This window comes from Delphinapterus leucas, chromosome 8 (assembly GCF_059928025.1).
Source record: "Delphinapterus leucas isolate spDelLeu-1000000601 "Yukka" chromosome 8, BTC_Dleu_Yukka2, whole genome shotgun sequence".
Lineage (NCBI taxonomy): Eukaryota > Metazoa > Chordata > Mammalia > Artiodactyla > Monodontidae > Delphinapterus > Delphinapterus leucas.
Window position 1 is genome coordinate 28882801 of NC_143136.1, and position 22038 is coordinate 28904838.

Genomic DNA, 22038 nt, shown 5'->3' on the forward strand with positions numbered 1-22038 from the left:
TCGTTTTATGTATATCTCTGTAATAAAAACTAAGTTCTCTTGTTTAAAACATATTCCTCTTAGAAGAGACAACTTGGAATCTCTCCATGTATTTTATACCTGGGCTAATGTGGCAATCTGTGGCTGGGCTTGAACTGTCATTTGCTGGCTTTCAGCTTCTGTTACAGCTGCATCTCCACTCTGCTGGTTCTCTGCTCCAGATTCCATGGTCATTTAGTTACCTACAATAATATGGAAGAGTGTTACAAGCACTACAGTGCTTTGTGCTTTTGTGGTTTTAAAGGCAATTTTCAAGTTGTAAATAAGTATATGTGGTGGTTAGGTTAGCAGATGCACTCAGAAATCTAGTTAAACTATAATGTAGTTGAATTATTGTCAGACTTGTCCAAATATGCTGAGCTAAAAAGTTCTAGTCTTTTCAAAAAGAAAGAACTTTTTCCTTTGCCATTTCTTCCCAATGGGATATTACTCCATCTATTATAGAAGATGGGATTCCTCTCTTCCATGAAATCTTCCCAACTAACAAGGGGAGGAAGGGCAGCAGCATAATTATAATTTTTTCAAAAATGTATCAATCAGGTAAGGAGGGAGGGTAGAGAGTAGAAGTGAGTTGATGACAGGGTCTATGAGATACTGGCTTCAAGGTACCGCCTATATGGGTATCCCCTCCTATTATAGGGAAGAAACAGAAGAATTATAAGCTACTTCCTTGGGAAATTATTGGTGGTAGGACAAAATAGCCCAGGTTTCAACAGCCCAAGTTATTGGGTATCAAGGTAGAAAGGTGGGATTAATAGACACAGAGTCAGACCTCAAACAACTGAAAAGGTTACTTTGTGTTCTGACTCCTTACCCTATATATAGTGTGCAACATTACACATATGTGCGCACACACACACACACACACAATAAAACACCTTTTAAAATTTTAACTGCAAAATTCTGGATAAGTTAATCAAGGCTGATCTTTCTTACTTTTTGGAACCTGCTTTGCTAAGAGTTTACTATATTTCTTAGATCTGGCACTGGATGACAGCAAAAGTGAAGAGAAATTCCTAGCAGCAGTAGCTGCTACCTTGAGGTTAGGGAAATTGATTATATATAGCAGATATAACTGGGAAAGCAACTGTGTCTAAAGGAGTCACAATAAAAGGGATTACTTCTTATTTGTGTACTACTGTTACCATTCAGTACCTAGCATATTACCTGTCAAAAATAAATTTAGTAGTGAGGACTACCTATGGTGATTCCATAAACAACACAAGAACTCCAATGCTTTTCCAGAATTTATTACATTTATTTCATAACTCCGACATCAAAATAGTCACTGATCCTTATGTGATTATTACATGCCATCAGAATGTATCACATGCTAACATTTTGCCATCATTCACAGGATTCTATAAAAAGAAAGTGTTTTTACAAGTGACAGTTAAAAATGAAAATATCTCTGTAGAAATGAATATAAATAATGTAGAAATACAGAAGCCACCAAACAGATGACAAAGGAAAAGATCAACAGACTTGACTACATAATTATTTAAAACATTAATATGACAAAAGCCACCAAGACAAGTACACAAGGAGAAAATATCTGCTACATAAAATCAACACAATAACATCTAGAATACAGAGAAACTACTAATTCAGTAAGAAACTCTTATTGGCTAGTTCACAAAGATATATGTTTCAAGGATGGAATTTTTTTTTATAATAGCAGAAAACTGGAAACAAGTATCCATCATTAAGGAGGACCATTAAAAAATTAAAGCAATAAAAAATAATGAAGTCTATCTATAATGTAAAGACACATAAAGATTTCCAAGACAGACTGAGTGAAATGGCAAGTTATGAATATACTACAAAGTAGAAGCCCATTTATGTTAAAAACAAGTAAAACAAATTGTTGTAAAGGTGTATGCATGAAAAGAGGTATGGGAAGTTATAACTGAATCGTAGTAAGTGGTGGCTCTGAAGAGAGAAAGATTTGATAGAACTGTATAGGATGATTTTCACCTTTTACTTTTTACATATTTTAGTACTTTACTTTTATTTATCTTTCTTTCCATAAGCATGGATTCAGGATTACTTGCACGATTAAAGAAATTTTAATACCAGAAATGACGGATAACATTTTGAAACTCTGAACCAAAAGCTTTACTTCAGTCATGATTTTGAGATATCTGCTAAAATTTTTTAAATCTGATACTTTTTATACGAAATTAGTATTTTTGTTTAAGATTCACCTCAACTGTTTACCCTACATTTCCAAAGAGTAAAAATAACTATTTAAAAAAATTATCAAATAACTTTATTACCCTCTGTGATAATTCACTGAATTGTACACTTAAAACCTGTGCTCTTTTAAACTAAAATATTTAAGAAAGACATCAAAAATAACAGAAAGCAACATCAATAGCAAAATAGTTTATGTATACTAAATACTGTCCATACTTTTGCTCTGGAAGAAAATGGCACATGAAAGCAAAAAATTTAATCCTAGTAACAATAAAATAAGTAAATGATTCCATTTGAGGACAGTACTGAGTCAAGCTAAACAAGAGCAGAAACCCGCAAACTCTTCTCTATCTTCTCCCCTAAGTCATCAATTTAATGAGAATGAGAAGATAAATACAAATTTATCATCATAATACTTCATTTGTAGAGAGAATATGCAACCATTTTTGAAAGACTTTAGTCGAAGCCACATTTTTTTTTAACCTACGCTGTCATCCATATAGTTTCACTCCACCATTTGATTAAAGTAATCCAAAGCACAGATCATATTTCTTTTGTTTTTGTTTACTTTTCAGTATGTCAGGGCTACTTAATTTTTTTTTTGACATTTAAGGTATAGGGTATCATTACAACTTTTTGTTTCAAAAAATAAAATATTTATGACTCTATAATAATAAAAGAATAAAACCATTAGCTAACATAAGTAATTACAGCTACAAGGACACATTCAAAATAGGAATGTGATTTGCATCCTTCTTCCCTCCCCAACTAGACAATATTCTTTTTACTTATTTTTTACTTTCTTCTAAAAACAAAGTGTGGTATTTCCAATGGTTAGCGTCCCCCATGTGAATAAACTGCCGGTGTTTTATTATCATTTCATTCAGGCAGACTACCAATCCTTTTTCAAGGTGGGGGACGGCCTTCTTAATTAGTTTGAGTAGATATCAACCACTTGGGCAACAGTACAATTACTGTCTCTCATCAGATAATTCAGGCCTTCCTCAAAGTACAGGTGAGAATTACTTACAGAAAAACAATATGTTTTAGATAAGAAATTCAAAGGACTCAACTAAAACAGAAACTATTCTTTTGGTTTTCACCTTGAGGGTACTGAAATAGCAGTCTCCAACTAAACTAGCATTTAACACAAGCACCTTAATTATGACTTTGAAAGCTTTTACTCTTTTTTTGTTTGTATCTTCAGGTGGTGAGAGAAGAGATGCTATGGTATAATGTGTACAGTCTTCAATTTTTCTATTAACCCAGGAGCAGTCTTAGCCAGCAGAGCAGTACTTCAGACACAGGATCAGTTACTAGACCCAATATGTAGGTTTCCAAAATTACTCAAGAAAGGAGATTCCTAATTCATTACACAAATGAATGCTTTCTGAGAGTGCAAAAACAAAGACTGAATACTACTGTAAAATTAAAAGAAGATCAGGTACATATGAACTCAGAGGGAATGTTGTACAAATATTGGACCTGGAATATTAGAAACAATGAATCTTAGAAATCATGAAAGATCTAGTCTTGACAGTTTTGTGAAGAATTCTTAAGAGTTCTTCCAATAATTCTGAATTCCAAAATTTATTTGTGATTGATATTTAAGATTTAGGTATTTTTATGAATTTATCCCTAAAAATTTACATAATTCTTTGAAAACTATGAACTTGAAGCAAATTTCGAAAGTGTCACTCCTAAAAAGAACAAATTTTAAAAAATAAATTCACAAAGATACATGCAATTTTGGGACTCCCTGATGGTACAGTGGTTAAGAATCCGCCTGCCAATGCAGGTGACATGGGTTTGAGCCCTGGTCCAGGAAGATCCCACATGCTGTGGAGCAGCTAAGCCCATGCGTCACAACTACTGAGCCTGCGCTCTAGAGCGCACAAGCCATAACTACTGAGCCCATGTGTCACAACTACTGAAGCCTGTGCACCTAGAGCCCATGCTCTGCAATGCAACGAAGAGGAGCCCCTGCTCGCTGAAACTAGAGAAAGCCCGCGCAGCAACGAAGACCCAACGCAGCGAAAACAAAAGATACATGCCATTTTGCTACAATGGTCTTCAGTGTTCTAACTCCTAACATGAAAAATAAAAAGGGAGTGATCCTGCAGTATTATGCACCCAATCTTGAGCAAAACAAAGAATGCTGTTCTAAGTAGTTGGGAAAGACCCTAACATTTGGTGGAAAGCTGGATCTGTCACCAAGTGGTCGTTAGAGAAATTAAGCTTTTTGTGTTCCAGTTTCCTCATCTGAAAACAAGAGAGATGAATTAAAAGATCTCTCTCAATTTTTAAGTGCTCTGATCTTAGGAACTGACAACACAAGATGTATGCACACACACACATAATTATGCAGACCACTTAATAAAATTATATATTATTTCCTTTTAGTACATAGTTCATAGTAAAGAAAACAGACTAAGAATAGGTCACCTAGCCTCTCAATCTTGGGCAAATATAAAAATATTACCATTCACATATATTACAATATATAAAATTTATCAAACAGTTTAATAGTCCCTTTTCTTAATTTTCAAAGAGGATAAAGCAGCTTTTTCTTTCCATCCTAGAAAGCTTCAAGAAATTTATCTAAGACTGTACCACTTTTGTACCTTCATAAAGACAGTAGATGTTTAAAAGTTTAAAATATAGTTTAGATAAACATCCCAATAAAGTGTCAAATGACTGCTTCCATGATATTTAAAAGGAGAGTGCTGCAATAGTCAAGAGTGCTGGAACGCCAAAGAAACACTAGAGACAAATACAGTATTGACAAATTTGGGGATTTATTTTCTGATAAGAAAAATGGTATAAGCAAAGGCTTAAATTATAGTAGGCCTTTAGAGAAATGTGTGAGTCAGTGCCTGGTGCCTGATCTTGCATAGAAGCAAGGATAAAAGATAAAGAAAAAATGGTCATTCCAAGCCAATCAGCAACTACTAGGGCAAAATGAGAATATGAGAATGATGTCTCTTAAAGTAAGTCATTGGGTTTAGAATTTTTATGTTGCAATGTATTTTACTTCTACTTTGTATAGCAATATATCCTGAGGTAATTCACCACAAGTGAATAACTCGCTTTTCCAAAACCAACACCATCTTCAATTTTAACAATTTATATTATATACATTATACTTGTATTACAGTATCATATCTGAGCATTTATATGTCAGGAACTGTTCAAGTTACTGGGGATGAAGAAATAAATTTTTAAAGAACTTTGTCATTGTGTAATTTATATTCTAATGTGTGGAAATAGCAGAGAGAAAGTAAACAAGTAAAATGTGTAACAAATCAGAAGGTAAGATGTGTTGGGTAAAAAATAAAGCTGGGAAGGATATTGGAGGGATTTTCAGTATTATAAAAGGAGACCAGTAAAGCCCTCATTGATATGGTAGCATTTAAATTCACTTACCCAGCACCTGTATAGAACTATACCAAATCAGGGATAAATTGCTGGCAGCACTAATTCTGTATTTTCTGCCTCTACCAAGTCAAGTCAACTAAAGGTCATCAAAAAAGAAAGCAAGCCCATATCATCACTTTTGCTAACAACCATTAAGCAAAAGGAGAGAATGCTGTAAATCTTCACTTTGTTCTTTTTCCTAAAATATTTTGACCTTTAAGAAGTGCCCAAGTCCTTATGGTCCTAAACATTCTAGTTCAAGTTTATGAAAAATAAATCCATCTCCCTTACAACTTAGTTTACTTTTTAATCCCTTAAATCTATGACAAATTTAATCCAGTCTAGGATGAGAGGTAAGTATTCAGAGAAATGCACTGTGAAGAAGAAACAATATATTCATAATTAATAGAACATATGAACATATGCTGTGGTTTTTAAAATGCAAATGACCTTAATTATAAGTGAGAAGAAAAGCTTCCCCTGCACCTAGCAAGTGGGCGACTCCTCCTGAACTCTCTCATCAATCTGGAAGTCCAGGGATTTAAGGAAATCACATAAGCAGAAGTCTAACGTCTCCAGGGTGATCACAGCAAAAGTCACATTTGGGCACATGATTTTAAAACTAAATGACTAGTATGTTGTCATACGCAGATATACTACTAAAAACATTTTGCAGAAGTATACCTAAAAACATCTAGGGGTGATGTACAATACTTTCTACAGTTATTTTCTACCTGTTTTTAGTATTTTACAACTGCTTGAAAGCCTTGCTAGCACATTCTCCCACCTTCAACATGTCTTGATTAATATTCTATAAGTGTTATGATTAATTTACTAAAGAGAGTGGCAAAATGTTCAGCTGCTACATAAAGGATTCTAGCTTTCCAGGACTCAATGACTATGTTGCACTGCCTCTTTTCCTCTACTTTTTTTCCCCCTGTATGTTTTTTGGTTGTGAACCTTGAAATACTTCATTTATCTTTATCTCGTATGTCCTATCTAGCAGAACTGAGATGTATGCAATCAATACTGGAAATTTAATGGTCCAGGTTTCTGATGCTAATAATAGTCTTTTGCTATTAAATACACCATACTTTCACTGAAACCAGCTAGGAAAATAGCACATTCAAATGCTGCATGTGTACATATACATGTGTGTAGGTACATATATATGTACACATTCACACTCCCCTCTCAACACACATATCAACTTCAACTGTAAGAACCTTATTAGATTAGACTGATCACACCCTAGCAAAATAAGGTTATATACATACATTTTTAGGGAAAGAGAACAGCCAATGTGATAAACTAAAATAAACTGGTATCTTTATCAAGCTAAGCTAATTCTGACATAATTTTCAGAAAGTTTCCTCTATGCTCCTACTAAGGTCTTTCTCCCTTAACTAGAATACAAATCCATACTTTAGCCTACAGTCTAGATATTAGAGGAAGGCAAGGTAAGTTGTATATGAAATTAATTCTGTGTTATCTGAATTTGGTGAGATTTAATCATTTATGAGACAAAAATAAAAGCCTGAAAATTTGTATGTTTTAATAAATTCTTTGTATTAATAGTAAATGCCAGTACTCAACTACCACTACCTAAAAAGAAGGCATACAACAATGGGGAATCTTTTCAATGTTATTTAATAAGACTATTTCCCTGATTTGTTTATTGGACTGAACTCAGAGAAACTGCTTTAATTAAGTTCAAGATTTGTATGTTATGATTTATTGCAGTTTTGTGATTACCAGAGCATTTAAATGCTATTTTTAATAAGTAAAGTTATTTAAAAATGTGTAGCATGCTCTATAAGAAAGATACTGTCCTCAAAGGAAGTACTTAACAGAAGTGAATTAGGATTTATAGAAATGTATTGCATGATTTATGATACAGCCATCCTCATATCCTAGTGCGACTAATTCTATAGTATCTTTCAGTAAGAAAGCTTTAGTGATTTCTCAAATCAAAGTTACTATTATTTTTTCAAGTACTGGCAAAATGTATTTACCTTGTTTTCCTTCAGGTAAGACTACTCATGGCTCTGAAACGAGCCTTCACGTATCTGGTCACCAAGAGACAAACAGTGTTGCTTAGCAAAGCAGCAACTATGACTATGCATTATTTTAGATAATAACATTTTATCCCAACCCTTTCTATTCTCCTTTCTTTGCAAACACACATCTGATACCATTTTCACACCTTGAGCCTTTCAAAGAAGTGACCCTATATAAATTTCTATATATGAAGTTCTACTAAATAGATTTTTGAAGCTGATTTTTTTTTTTAAAGGAAAAAGGCATTATGCACCTCCTACATACAGTTACTTTTAGAAAAGCAATTTCCGTGTTGTCTAAAGAGTGAAACTGTCTTCAAATTTTAAGTTCTGCTTCATAAACTAGCTCAAGGTTAATACTGTAAGGACCTACAAAAGTTATGCCTTGAAGTTAAAATTTATAGCCTACTATTCCATTTACTCAATAAAACCCCAGGGACTATGTGAAAATAACTTACATTGAAATGGAAAATGAATGTCCAAGTGTTTTCAAAAATAAGTTTATAAAGTTAACGTTTATCATTTTAACAGTTCTGTTTTGAGCTAAATTTTAAAATGCTATTCTTTGTGAATTATTTACAAATTAGACATCAAAGAGTGAAAATCAGTTTTCCTGAAGTGAGACAGCACATGTTATATGGTGGGAGTCATAAGACAGGAATTCTGGTTTTAGCTGTGACTTCACAGATGGAGAACTAAAGATGTTAAGAGATTTGTAAGAACTTCACAAGACTGTTCAGGGCTATACCACCTAGCCTCAAATATTATAAAAAGTGGAGAAATATTTGACAGCAGAACTGCATGAACTGTTAAGCAACATGCTAATCATTTTAATTATGTCTTGCTTACCAGAAAAATCCCAAGCACTCAAAGCACCAAGGGTATATTGAACTATATCTTAAAAATTAGCCATGGTTAATCTACAAAGTTGAAAAATGACATGCAGATGAGCAAAGACTTTATGTACAGTTTTGATAAAGACTCACTTCAGGTTTAGGTATCTTTATCTCTAATCCTGAAAGAATCAATGCTGAATCAAGTCCAACATTCCAGGTAAATGTACTTCTTTACCAATCAGGCAGTGATTTCTGGTAATCACTTTGATTAATACAATCTCATGCTATTTTTCATGTTTCAGAGGTGGGAAGTAAAGCATCAGAATTAACTAAAACTCAAAGGAGAAAACTTTCTAAGCTATGAAAAACGAACCTAATTTCCTTGGCTTTTAAAAAACAAATCTGTAATTTCAGTGTTTTAATTGTCTAATAAGCATTTATGTCTGCTTCCTTTAACCTGTGCAAATCTAAAGGGGGAATGGTTTTAATCTTGCCTTTTAAATCTGTGACCCTCCAAGAGGGACTCATTCATTGTAAGTAAGTTTTCTGTGCACATTACATAATAAGTGTTCTGCCAAAAACTATGAGGACTATAGTTTAAAGCAGGCAAGAACCTTTCTCTCAAAGAGCTCACAAACTAATAGTAAGAGATGAAAAATGTATTATATACATATAAAAGAGCTAGGCAAGTATAAACTACCATCAGTTTACCTATAAAGTCCCTCCAAACAAGTATTTAGTTAACAATGACTTCAAACCATAAACTACTTTGAAATGATAGGAAAACAATGAATTATGGAAAAAAGGAAAGCAAGAGCTGGCTATTTATGGTAATCTTTCTGTTGATGCTGACCTCATTAATAAGATAATGAAATCAATATATTTTTTCAAGACCGTGGCTACTTCCTTCAAGTGAACTTTTATAAACCAAAACTTAACTATTGTTGAGGAACAAAAATTTCTAGTAATCATCAATAAAGCTAGAACCTTGGAAACTTTCTCCACAAAGAGATAATGCTGTTAATATTCAGAGTGATGAAGACTATGCTTCACTGTTATTTCTTGCCCAGGGAAAAGGCTCTACCAGTATGTAAATTTAAATTCTCCAGAGCTCAGTTTAGTCATCTGCAAAAAATGAAGGAGTTACTACTGCCTTCAGGGTAAAAGTTTGCTAAGTGTGAAATCCCCCCCAAATAGCAGAATTTATGAGTAATATACTACACCCACACAAACATAATAAATTCTCTCATAACAAATAATTTGTAAAATATAGTATATTGAATTAAAATGTTTCACTCAAAGTTGTTATTTCTTGATTTTTATCTTTGCTTCTTTTGGTCAGTCACTCAACTAAGGGATCTGGACACAGGATAAAAGAGAAGACCAGAGCAGGTGGGGGGTAACTCCAAATATGCATTAGTAGATTTAGTTATTTTTCTAACTAAAAACTAAAACTAGATTTTAGTTTTTAGTTAAATAGTGGTGTCCTGTTTGCCTGGGCTTTCAGAGATATTTAGAAAATGTCTGTTATAATTAAATAAGAATTTATGATGTCCAAGATATGACACCAAAAAGCACAAGCAACGAAAGAAAAAAACAGAACTGGAAATTGTCAAAATTAAAAACTTTCGTGCCAAGAAAGTGAAGACAATCCACAGAATGAAAGAAATTTTTATAAATCATATATATCTGCTAAGAAGTTTGTATCTAGAATAATAAAGAACTATTACAACTCAATAAGACAAAAAACCCAATTTAAAAATGAGCAAAGGATCTGAACAGACACTTCTTCCAAGATATATAAATGGCCAGTAAGTACACAATAAGATGCCAGACAGCATTAGTCATCAGGCAAATGCAAATCTAAATCACAATGAGATACTACTTCACACCCACTAAATGGCTACAATGAAAAATAAAAACAAGTGTTGGTGAGGATACAGAGAAATCAGAACCCTTATATATTGCTGGTGAGAATGTAAAAAGATACCACCATGGGTCTGGCAAACAGTCTGGCAGTTCCTCAAATAGTTAAAAGTAGTCACTATATAATCCAGCAATTCCACTCCTAGGTATAAACCTAAGAGAAATGAAAACATGTGCAGTAAATGAATGTTCATGGCAGCATTATTCACAACAGCCCCAAAGCCCAAATATACATGAATTCATGAATAAAATACTGCATATCCATAAAATGGAGTATTATTTAGCAATAAAAAGGAATGAAGTCCTGACAGATTCAACATGGATGAACCCTGAAAAGTATTATTATGCTAAGTAAAAGAAGCTCATCACAATAGAGTCCTTTGATATGCAATGTTCAGAATAGGCAAATCTAGAGACAGAAAGTGCATTAGTAGTTGCCTAGGGCTCGGGGTACGGAGAGATTGAGGCGTGATGGTTCAGGGATGTGGAGTTTCTTTTTTGATGAACAAAAATGTCCTAAAACTGACTGTGGTGATAGGTGCACAACCTTGTGAACATGCTAAATAACTATAGAACTGTACACTGGAAATGGGTAGACTGTATGGTACGTCAACTGTAGTTCAACAGTGCTGCTAAAAATGAATCAATGATGTCCAATTTTTAAACTGCAATATAATCTATCATGAAGGAGAAAGGATTAAGAATCAGGATATCTATATTTTAGCCCAAAATATCACACCATTCCTGTTTATGTCATTCCTCCTCTTACATGAATAACTTAAAGTTTCCTGCCTCACACTCAGGGTTTCTCGTAGTGTGGATTTATAGTTAATGTGACACTTTCTTCACCTCACCAGCTTGTGAACATATCAAGTTCACTCTACTTCCATGTCTTCATTTTTGTTGTCCATGCCACTGCTTACAATATACTCCCCTTTACTTCTACCTTCCAAGTTCTTCCATATGCAATTTGAATACTATCTTTCTCACAAACATTTCCTCACTGAACGCCTTCTCTTCTAAACTCAACAGTCCTTCAAGATAGCGAAAACTGATACTCTGCCACATATAAATCATTCTTTCTTATACTTTTGTCACCTCCACTATACTGTGAGTTCCATGAGGGCAGTAAAGCCACATACTCAGGCTTTACTGTTTGTAGCAACTAGAACTTCATTTAATATCTATAAAAATACCTAAATGAATAAATTTTCTTGCGATTATTCCACCAACTACAAAAAAGCTAATGGTCAATAAACATTCACTGAATAAATGACTAGACTGATAAATGGCAGGAAGTAAAACCGTAACAGCAAACAATAAAGGTGCTGACACTTTTAAGGAAATGATACCCCTTTAAGAGTACAGAATTCAGAACAAGCAATAATTTTCACTTCAGTGATGAAAAACAAGATATTTCTGAGTCTCCTCCTGCTAATCACTTACACAAATAGGGATAACAACTCTAAAAATTGTCATTCAGCTTTGTTTAGATAACAAACACTTTGTTACATCTATGCTGTCACATAATTATAACCAGAAACTCACATGCAGATAACCAGCTCATTAGGAAAAGAGTTAAAAGTGAAGAAAGAGGGCTTCACCGGTGGCGCAGTGGTTGAGAGTCCGCCTTCCGATGCAGGGGACACGGGTTCGTGCCCCGGTCCGGGAAGATCCCACATGCCGCAGAGCGGCTGGGCCCGTGAGCCATGGCCGCTGAGCCTGGGCTCCGCAACGGGAGAGGCCACAACAGTGAGAGGCCCGCGTACCACAAAAAAAAAAAAAAAAAAAAAGATGAAGAAAGAAATCTTAGTTTCCAAGAAGATTCACTAATCTTTGGGAAAGACATTTTCTATTACCATTGGTATAAATAAATTCTCAGACATACCCTCTACTCTGACACCAAGGTCATTAGTTATTTTAACTTCTCACTTAATTCTCTCTTCTCCAACCAAATGTCAGTCATTACTTCTCTCCTTTAGGAAAAAACTTACCATCGATACCTCAGACCTCTTACTCTCCAAACCTTGACTGTTGATAGACTATTCAGAGTCTAGATTAATCCAGCCAGGAAGAATTTGTTCAGACAGTCCATCTCATTTATGGTAAACTTTTATTACTTTACCTCAACCCTGAGAAAAAGCAACTCAGGCATTTAAAAGTTTAACAAGGGGTACTATTGTTGAGATTCATGTAACTAGCCTCAAGAATTGATTAAATACATAAAGGTAAATTTTTCATCACTGGATATGTAAAATACTGTCTTCTACTTATCTGCTGGAATTAACACCAAAGTATGAATGATAAATCTTCCCCTCCCCCCCTTCTTACTGGTAACCTAGGAGACAGGTGAACAAAACTAGGTAAAATAACAAAACATATCTTTCCAGGGCCAGGACTGGCAGAGCTAAGAGAAGAATGCAAAACAAAGTAAAATAACAGGATGCAAGACAAGACTTTGTATATACTAAGGAAAGAGGGGCATGCTGGGTGACAAGAGAAACAAATGGCTATTCTTATCTGTGTTTCAAATATGTCTCAAAAACCTACATTTACAGATAGTACAAAATAAATTTAAAACCATACTTTCTTCTTACAACTCCAAAAAGTTTAACCAGACTAACCACATATAATGACTGAGTTAACATATGTATTAAATTGGCAGAGGAAAACAAGTAGCCATTGTTCTAGTTCATGATCTTTACCTCTACCCCAAAAGGCAATTCACTGATACAATGACACTGTGAGAAATCTGGTAGCCTCCAGATATGTTCCAGAAGAAAACTTTTCTGCCTTTACAGATTTCAATTATCCACCCCCCCCCCCCGCCCCCAACCAAATCTAGAAAGATAAGTGCTTTGTAAACATTTTAGTCACTGAGTGGGCAAAAATAGCATGTATTAGTATTTTATATAAAAATACTAGTAAATCCTCAAAATAATAGTAAGACAATATTCTTTCATTAAAAGCTTTAACATATGTAACTGTCAACATAAGCATACAAAGAATGAGATACACCATAACAGCTTCATTTAATGATTTTTTTTGAAAGATAAGGGACTTTTTTGTGTCCCTGCTGCTAGAGTATTAGTTATCATTTTCTAAGCTTAATCAACTTAAAAAACTTACAGCATGTGTATTTTAAAGATAAATACACTAACAGCATGTATATTTAAAATGAACTATAGTTAAATGCTGCTTAGAAGGTCCAAAACAGAGAGGTACTGAAACTTGTTTTGTTTTCTAGTTGAAATGAGTAGTACTTGGGTCAACTGGTTGACCGAGGACTTTCACAGTAAAAAAAAAAAGAAAAAAAAAATTATCTCAGCAGTAAAGTCTCAGTAGACAATCATATAGAAGAAACTCACCATTTATTTAGATATCAAATATAAAACTCACTGATAATGACACTAAGAAACATTAGAAAATCATCAAAAAATAAGTTAATGAGTATATAAAAAATTAACTCAGGGAGAAAGCTAGTACACTAATCAGGATTACTGGGTAGTAACAGTCCATGAGAATAGTCTGTTTAATCAAAGGTTTGGACTACATGAGATGTTCTTTCTCATTCAGAGAGAAAACTATAGACTATTTTTGGTTGAAATAACAGAAGGAAGTAGTTTGTTCAGGGCTATAAGAACCACAACAAAAGAGTTAAATTCAGATTAAATTCACTTTGAGACTTAAATCTTCTACAGCTTGCTTTCCTCTTCATGTACATCGCGATCATTTTAATAAAACTTAAAAAAAAACCCTGAAACTAAAAAGGTAATTAAGGCAGTTCAAATAATTTCCAAATTGGCATCTCTCATTCAAACGAATTCATTTAAAGAAATAAAGGCATACTGACAGCATTCCTTACTTTAAAAGGTCGCAAAAGAGCTAAAAACAAAATCAGCTCACCAACCGGTTAACAAACACAGGTATATCCAGATGATGAGGTGCCTCATAATTAAAAGAATGAAGCTCTTTATGTCCTGACACAAACCAACTGCTAAACCATGTTAAGTGAAAATAGCAAGATATATGAGTGTACATAGTATACTATCATTTGTACAAAAGGGATGTGCGGGGAGGAGAGTACATACATATTTGATTGTGTATGGACAGAACACCTCTGAAAGGACAAACAAGAAATTGGTGACACTTGGGTGACTGGAGGGCAAAACACATGACTCCCTGCTGTATTACATCCTATGTGTTTTGAATTACGGACTATCTGAATGAATTATTTATTAAAAAAATAAAACTGGAAATACAAAATATAATCCTTTCTTCCATCTTCAGGTGTGATCTCTCTTTCCTTTGACTGCTTTCTGATGACATATACTCTGCATTATTAGTCATCATGTCCCCAAAAGTTCCTTGAGGATAGAGATATGACAATGTAATTCATCTTTGGATTCGCTGCAGCTTCTGGCCCAGTGTATTAAAACACAGTAACAATTATGATGAATAATTTAAAACATAATAGGAAACACTTGTCGAACACTTGTGACATGCCTCATGTTTAATATGCATTAACTTATTTAATTCCCACATTTGTATGAGCTAGATATTGTACACTTATGACCAAGGAAATTGAGGTATGGAGAAGAAACTTGCCCAAGGTTCCAAGCTAGGAAGTTAAAATAAACCTTAAAAATAAATAGCTGTCATTAATTGAATCCTTAAGGAAGTACTTTATAATTATCTCACAATGCTATAAAGTAGCTTTATCAGATAAGGAAACTAAGGCTGAGGAAGATCAAGAAACTTCTTGTAGGTCACAAAATTCCTTGAGGGTAGGCACATGATAGTAGTGGCAAAAGGAGGATTCAAACTGGCACGTGATTCCCAAACCCCATGCTCTTTCCATTAACTACATTCTCTGTCACAGTAAATGCTAAATAAGTACCACAAATTGTGTCTCAAGTGATAATGTAGAGATGAGTTCATACATGAGTAAGAAAAAAACCAATCTTTTCATTTTTTCCATTCCCTATATCCTTAAATTCAGATTTGAGCTCTAACTATTCAATAAAGAAGCCATCACTGGAGGTGACACTGTAACATGAAGAAAGATATGCTTACAAGATTATGTCACAGGCTGGCTATAAACAAGTCTACATAACCATTCCTGATAAGATACTGAAATTATAAATTTCAGTGATACATTGTAAGCATAATTTTTTTCTACTGTGTAAAAAAAGGAAAAAGATTTTAAAAATGAGGTGAAGTGGGAAATATATACTTGGTTTTACTGCAACAATATTATACCCCCCAAAACAAAACCCAATGTCTTAGAATGAAAAACAAAATAAAGCTACTTCTCTATGAAGAAACAAAAAGTCTATTAATCAGATCTAATCATGAAAATGAATTTCAGAAAGCAGAAAAAGGAAGGTGCCATTTTATGAATCAGGTTTCTAAGTTTCCTTAGGCTCTTATGTGGAAAAAAAAATCATTCGAAAAGTGTAACACTGAAGTCTTAAATTCCATAAAAAGTGTCCTTTTAATATTCTTCAATTTGTGTCAAAGACTCATTGGCTTTCTGAATACATGTCCATTAAAAAAAAGGTTCAAGCAGATTTAACTGTAATTTCTGCTGATCCCTGGGAGGGAGCAGAAGTATAATTTAGTGACAAGCTCTAAATGAATATTCAAATATTAATGAATATAAAAGTTTAAAAAGTTTCACCTGAGATTACTAAAAGAATTAGATTATGAATTTATAAATAAAAATTTTAAAAAATCTTTTGGATAAGACTGAAGAAAAAACCTATCAGAAAACTTTTTTTTTCTAATTCAACAAAGGAAGAGTCATTGTCATATAGTCTGTAAGGCAAAAAAATTCTACTCAACTTACGCTGGTTTGCAGAAAATCCTTAAGGAAAACCAGTAATCTATAGTATCATCAAGACCATAATTTCCTCAGTGTTTGGAAATAAAATCATCTTCCCAATTCTTATGGAAAAACTCTTTATTACATCTTCTTAATTGTTTCTTGGTAATGACAAATTGCTAAGGTGGTTTTTTAAAGACTTGCAATACAGCAAAGTAGGTTTTGGAAAAGTGACTTGCAAACAGAAAATCAGAAGACAGTGCTTCTACTAACAATATTTATTTCTAACAAGACACCTTGTATCAATCACAATTCTATCACACCCTGAGACAGGTAAGTATTTTAAAAGCAAATAACCTGTTCATCTTTTGCATCACTTAAAATAACCATTTTGGCTTTATTTTTTAAATCAGGAAATGAGTGTAAAAGATTTCAATAGCTGGCAACCAAAAGTATCTTTTATACTAACTAAACCTTTAGAAGGCAAAACTGTTGCAAGCTAAGGCTAGCATGAAATTCTAACTTCTGAAGAAGGCAAGACAAACTTAAATAGGTCATATCCCAGGTTCTTTAAAAATTGTCTTTTAATCTTTGATGTGTCAATGATTTTTCTGCTGTCCCTCTTCCCCAACAGGGAAAGAAAAAATAAACCTTGCGGCTTAAATTATTGTCGCTCTGGGGCTGAGGTTACCTACCGCATGCTAGACTAATAATGGATACTTTTAAATGCCTATTTTTAGAATTAGTATTAACCAATCTCTTGTTTACATTTAGACAGAAAGATGTGCCAAACATGGCAGGGGGTACATGGGGAGATCCAGAAGACCCAACACCACGGCTGCCCGCCCCCCCCCGCAAAAAAGGTGATGTAAAACAAAAGTACATCGGCTAATATTTGTTTCAACGAAGTGTTTCAGAATCTCTCAAGTGATTATTCCCTTATTGAAAAGGGTTAAAACCGAAACTGTTTTCAAACATCAGCTTCCCTTTTACAAGATCCCAACAGTTTTTAAAAAGTTACTACCAATATGTTTTTCTTAGCACCCCCTTCCTCCCCGAAAGAATGCATTTCCATGACTACTGATTTAAAAAAAAGAGGGTGAGGATAAGAGTCAAAAATTATTTTAAAAAGCTTGAGTTCTCATTCCTTCATGTAAGCAGAAAAACACAGAAAACATCTTTCCAATGGGGTGGGAGCAGGGGAAAAGGGCGTGAATAAAATACAGTACGAAAGGAAACCTTGGGTTTCGAACTTTATTGCACAAAGAGAGAGTGGAGAGGAGAGTAGGTCAGCCGGAGCAGCGCTTCCCCTCGCGAAGCGGGCATGCAGACAAGGAGGCTACCGGGAAGGCAGGCACCTTCACCTCCTCTGCCCTCAGCTGTCGCCTTCTTCCTCCTCCACCCCCCGCGGGCACCCCGGCGGCGCTGCCCGGGCGGACGGCGGGCCGGGTCGGGGGCGAGGCGGGCGGCGGGGGCCGGGCGGGCGGAGCGGGGGGCAGCGCCCGGCAGGGCCAGGCCGGCGGGCGGCCTCTCCCGGGGTGGCTTCGGGCTCTGGGCTCCCGGCTCCGCGCCGGGCCCCGCTCGGCCCGGCGGCGGCGGGAACGCGGGCGCCAGCTCGCCGCGGCCGGCCGCCCGCACACACCCCCGGCCGCCGGCTCCCACCCCGCCCGCCGCCCCCCGCCATGAGCGCCGCCGCTGGCTGCAGGCAGAGTCGCTGCCGCCCCGGCCGCCGCTGGCTCCAGTCCGCCGCCATTATTCTTTGTTCGCTGCGAGCGGCGGCGATGGTGTGGGGCTCGGGCGGAGGCTCCATCTTTACCACGGCCCCTCCTGCGAGAGGAAGGCCCCGAGCGCTGGTGTCCGGCGCCTCCCCGTCCCCCCTCCGTCCCCCCGGCTCTCTCCGGCTCCTGCCTCCTCCTCCTGCTCCTCTTACCGGTGGTACAAGCTCCTCCGTCACTGCTTTCGTTCGCGGCCCGGATCTCGCTGGAGTTTTATTCTCTCCCCCACGTAACACACCGCGTCAAACTACACCTCCGCCGCGTCACTCACCAACACTCCGCTTCTCCCAGCCGCCCGGGCCACAGGCAGCAGCAGCCGCCGCCGACTGAGGACTCGCAGCCAGGGAGCCAGCCAGCGCCGCCCAGTGCCGAGTGCGCAGCGGCCGCGCACGGAAACAGCCGAGCTCGGCCCGGAGGAGCTCGAGCGGCCCCGCCCTCAGCGCTGGAGGCGGAACTTGCCGAAGACCTTCGAGTTCCTTCGGGCACGGCGGAGGGCTTCCGCGGGGAGAGGGAAGGCGGAGGTGGTCTGGGGCCAGGGGTGGGGAGGAATGATCTAAGCCCCCCCCTCCTCCTCCCCTCCTCCCTCCCCCGACCTGCCGCTTATCGACGGATAAAATCGGCGGCGGAAATTTGCAGGAAGAGTTAGGGTTTGTGTGTGGCGGGGTGGGGAATTCCCGAGGGGTGTCGACTGCTCGATGGAAACCCCCGCGCGGGCTGCCCTTGCGGCGGTAAGCGGCGGGCTCTAGGGCGGCTGCGGCGTGCCGGGTCTGGGTCCCCGAGCGCCGCCAGCCCCGGGAAGTTTCAAACGCCGCCGGGACGGGGGAGACGCGCCACTGGGTCGGGGCCGCGCCTGAGTGCGAGAGTACTGCGAGCTGGGGAGGAAGGCCTGCAGCGGCTCTGCGGCCGCCCCCGAGGCCTGGGGCCTGGGCTGGACTCTGGGACGGTAGGCCGCGGCGCTGCGCCGGCGCGGCCCGGGGGCGTCCTTGGCCCCTGTGGGGAGGGTCTTCCGCCCCTCTGGGCGGGCCGGGCGGCTCTGCTTCGAGAATCCGCTGAGAAACCTGGCGTCCGCCGGCGGGGCCGTTCTGTTTCGGGGGACGGAGGCTCTGGGACTCCGGTCACCTTGGCGGGGTTCAGTACAACAGCGAGGACGGCCACGCCTGGGGGGCACATCTTGGGCCTCCGAGCCGTGACCTGCCCTATCCGAGGTTGCTCTTCTACACTTTCGAAATGTCTTACCTTCCTCTTCCACCTGCCCGCCTTTTTTTTTTTTTTTTTTTTTTTTTGCACCATCCTGTGTCGGTTTCTTTTCACAGCCCGCTTTCTGCAGCACAGGGTTGCAGCGGCTGCACCCTTTTCTTCACCACCCACTCCCCCTGTGAACCCGCAGTGTGACTTCCGTTGCCTCGAAGCTGCTGAAACTGCCCTTTCAGAGGTCACCCGAGACACGATACCGACTTTACCATTATCTTTTTTATTGAACTCTACAGTCCTCTCCCGGGCTTTCATGTCTATTGTAATTCACTTTCAGTCCCTTAAAGCAAACATGTTTTAGGAAGCCGAGAGGGTCCAAAACAGAGCTCCGTCCCTTATTGACTTACTGTTGAAAAAGAAAGAGTTCCCTAGCCTGGCCTTGTAGATCCCCTCGTCCTTTCTCTTTGGGCTGAAGAATATCCCCCTTTCCTTCTGTTATTTTCAACCTTTCCTTCTCAACCGGCGTTTCTGTCCGGTATTTGAACATCCTTAAGTCTCTCATTTTTTGGAAAACATTTTTCTCTTTAAATCCCTCTCCAACCGCGATTGTCTCTTACCCCGTGGACGTTCATGTCCCAGTCTCCTCAGCCCTCTCCAGTCTAGCTTCTGTTCTTACCACACACCTGAATCAGCTCTGAATTGTCACAGACAAGCTTCAGGCCTCATTTACAAGACCTCATTCTGGCATTTTACACCATTGCCCACAGCCTCATCCAAATATTCTCTGCCCTCTGCTCTTGTTTTCTTTTACCTTTCTGGTTGTTCTTTAACAACCACCTTCTCTTTTAGCCAACTGCTAAATATTGGAATCCTGTTGAGCTTCATCCTCTTCTCGAGTCCCACCATGTGCATTTTCCTAGGTGGTCTCACCCTCTTTCCGGTAGCTTCAGATACCCTTTGCCAAAGACTGTCCAGCTCAAAACTCAAGCCTAGATCTTGCTCTTGAACTCTAGATTCATATTTCTAACTGCCTGTGCTACACTTTCATATGGATGACTTGACGTCAAACTCAACCTCTTCCCTCCAAAAGCCTCTTCCCGTAGACCTCGGATCAGTAAAGTACAGCCTGTCCATCTACTCAGTTCAGAAACCTAAGACACCTCCGACACACATCAGAATCACCTAGACCTGCCTTAAAAAAATAGGATTTGTGGCTTCTCATCCCACTCTAGTCTAAGCTACCTTCATCTCTTGCTTGAAGTTCTGCACTAACTACCATCGAGGTCCTACAAAACTGCTCTTGGCTCATTCCAATCCATTTGCCATACTGCAGCCAGAGCAAATTTTAACAAATACGAATCTGATCAAGTCACTACCCTGCTTGAATTCCTTCAGTCCTTCCCTTTGCTTACTGAACACAATCTTAAGTCCTTGTCATTAAGGCCAGGCCCTCCATTATCTGGGCTCGTCTTCTTCCCAGCCTCCCCAGCAGTCCCTCTAGCTCTCTGCACTCCAGCCATGTTAGTCTTCTTATTTTTTCCAGGCTTTTTTCTCTTGTTCCCTACTGTGAACTCTCACCTCAAGGAATTTATACATGCTATTCCCTTCCCCTGAGATTCTTTTCTGATTCATCATACTTGTAATTATTTGTTTAATGTCCATGTGTGGTCTGTGCAGGTAGGGACCATGTCTGTCTTGTTCACCACCAGAATTTCTCTCCTCCCATCCCCAGCACAATGTCTAGAATGTAGTAGTGCTCAGTAAATATTGAACAAATAATGAATATCTCTATGGTCCTGGGAAAAAATCCTTAATATTTTGGGGTTCAAATCCTGGTTCAGCCACTTACTAGCTGTGTGACTTGGGCATATTTTTCATTCTTGCGCCTCAGTTTTCCCATCTGTGAAATGAGAAGATGATAATAGCACCTATATCATAGTGTTACTGTGGTAATTAAATGAGATCATTCATGGAAAGTGTACTTGGCACAGTGACATGTAATAAGTGTCGATTTAAATGTTGCCTATTACTAGCTTTATTTGTATATCTCACCCTTGTGTCAAATACATTTGCAAAATTGAGCTTATCATCTTCCTGCTCTTCTTACCCTGGCCCTATACGTGATATCAGAATATTAGAATTATTTGCTCATAACCAATGCTTCTCACTCACCAAATACGGTAATTTTTTATTTAAAAATTTCCGTATATTCTTCCTTTCTGTTCACACCGATCTTCATTTAGGGCCTACCTCTTCATGCCTTAGTTACTTTGCTGACTTCCTGGGTGCTTCCTAGGTGCTAGTGGGACTGCAGGCCCACTTCTCCTATTGTGCCCTACTCTCAGACCAGTGGGCCTCAGTTATTAAGTCATACTTTCTCCTTGACTTACGCTCTCCTGGCCTCTGTTTTCACCTAATTTTGTTCATTCACTCATTCAATCATCCAGTCATTCAAGTGCAAGTTATTTTACTAAATGCTTTCGATATACTTCAGATTTGAAATGTAGTCTCCCAGTTTCATATATGTGCTCTGGCATCTCCATAAACCATAGAAATGAACTAGAAATGTCAAACTTTAGCATCCGTTTTTATCTCTGGGACTTGAAAGCTACTCCCACTTTTGACTCAATTTTTCAATTGGAAAACAGGGTCAATATTGGGGAGATGAAAGTAGGGAAGAACACATGGATGTAAGTTGACATAGTATAAGATAGATAAGATGGCAAAGGGGGAAGGTCTCAAGAGATGATTAGAAAAGGCTTCAAGGA

At 38.0% G+C, this 22038-nt stretch overlaps 1 protein-coding gene across 11 annotated transcripts in view; it reads right to left on the reverse strand.

Annotated features, from left to right (window-relative positions):
* Window positions 1–18460, reverse strand: part of CREB1 (cAMP responsive element binding protein 1) — a 56154-nt gene extending 37694 nt beyond the window's left edge. For 6 of the 11 annotated variants that reach the window (XR_016394023.1, XR_002643743.3, XR_016394024.1 and 3 more), the window contains exon 1: window positions 100–12481. Coding sequence is in view for 6 of the 11 variants with exons in the window: in XM_089916453.1 (XP_089772579.1) it covers window positions 100–213 (114 nt within the window). In the remaining 5 variants the exon portion in view is untranslated. The other 5 variants (XM_089916447.1, XM_022567519.3, XM_089916446.1 and 2 more) reach the window with 5 other exon arrangements.
* Between the last annotated feature and the right edge of the window lie 3578 nt (window positions 18461–22038).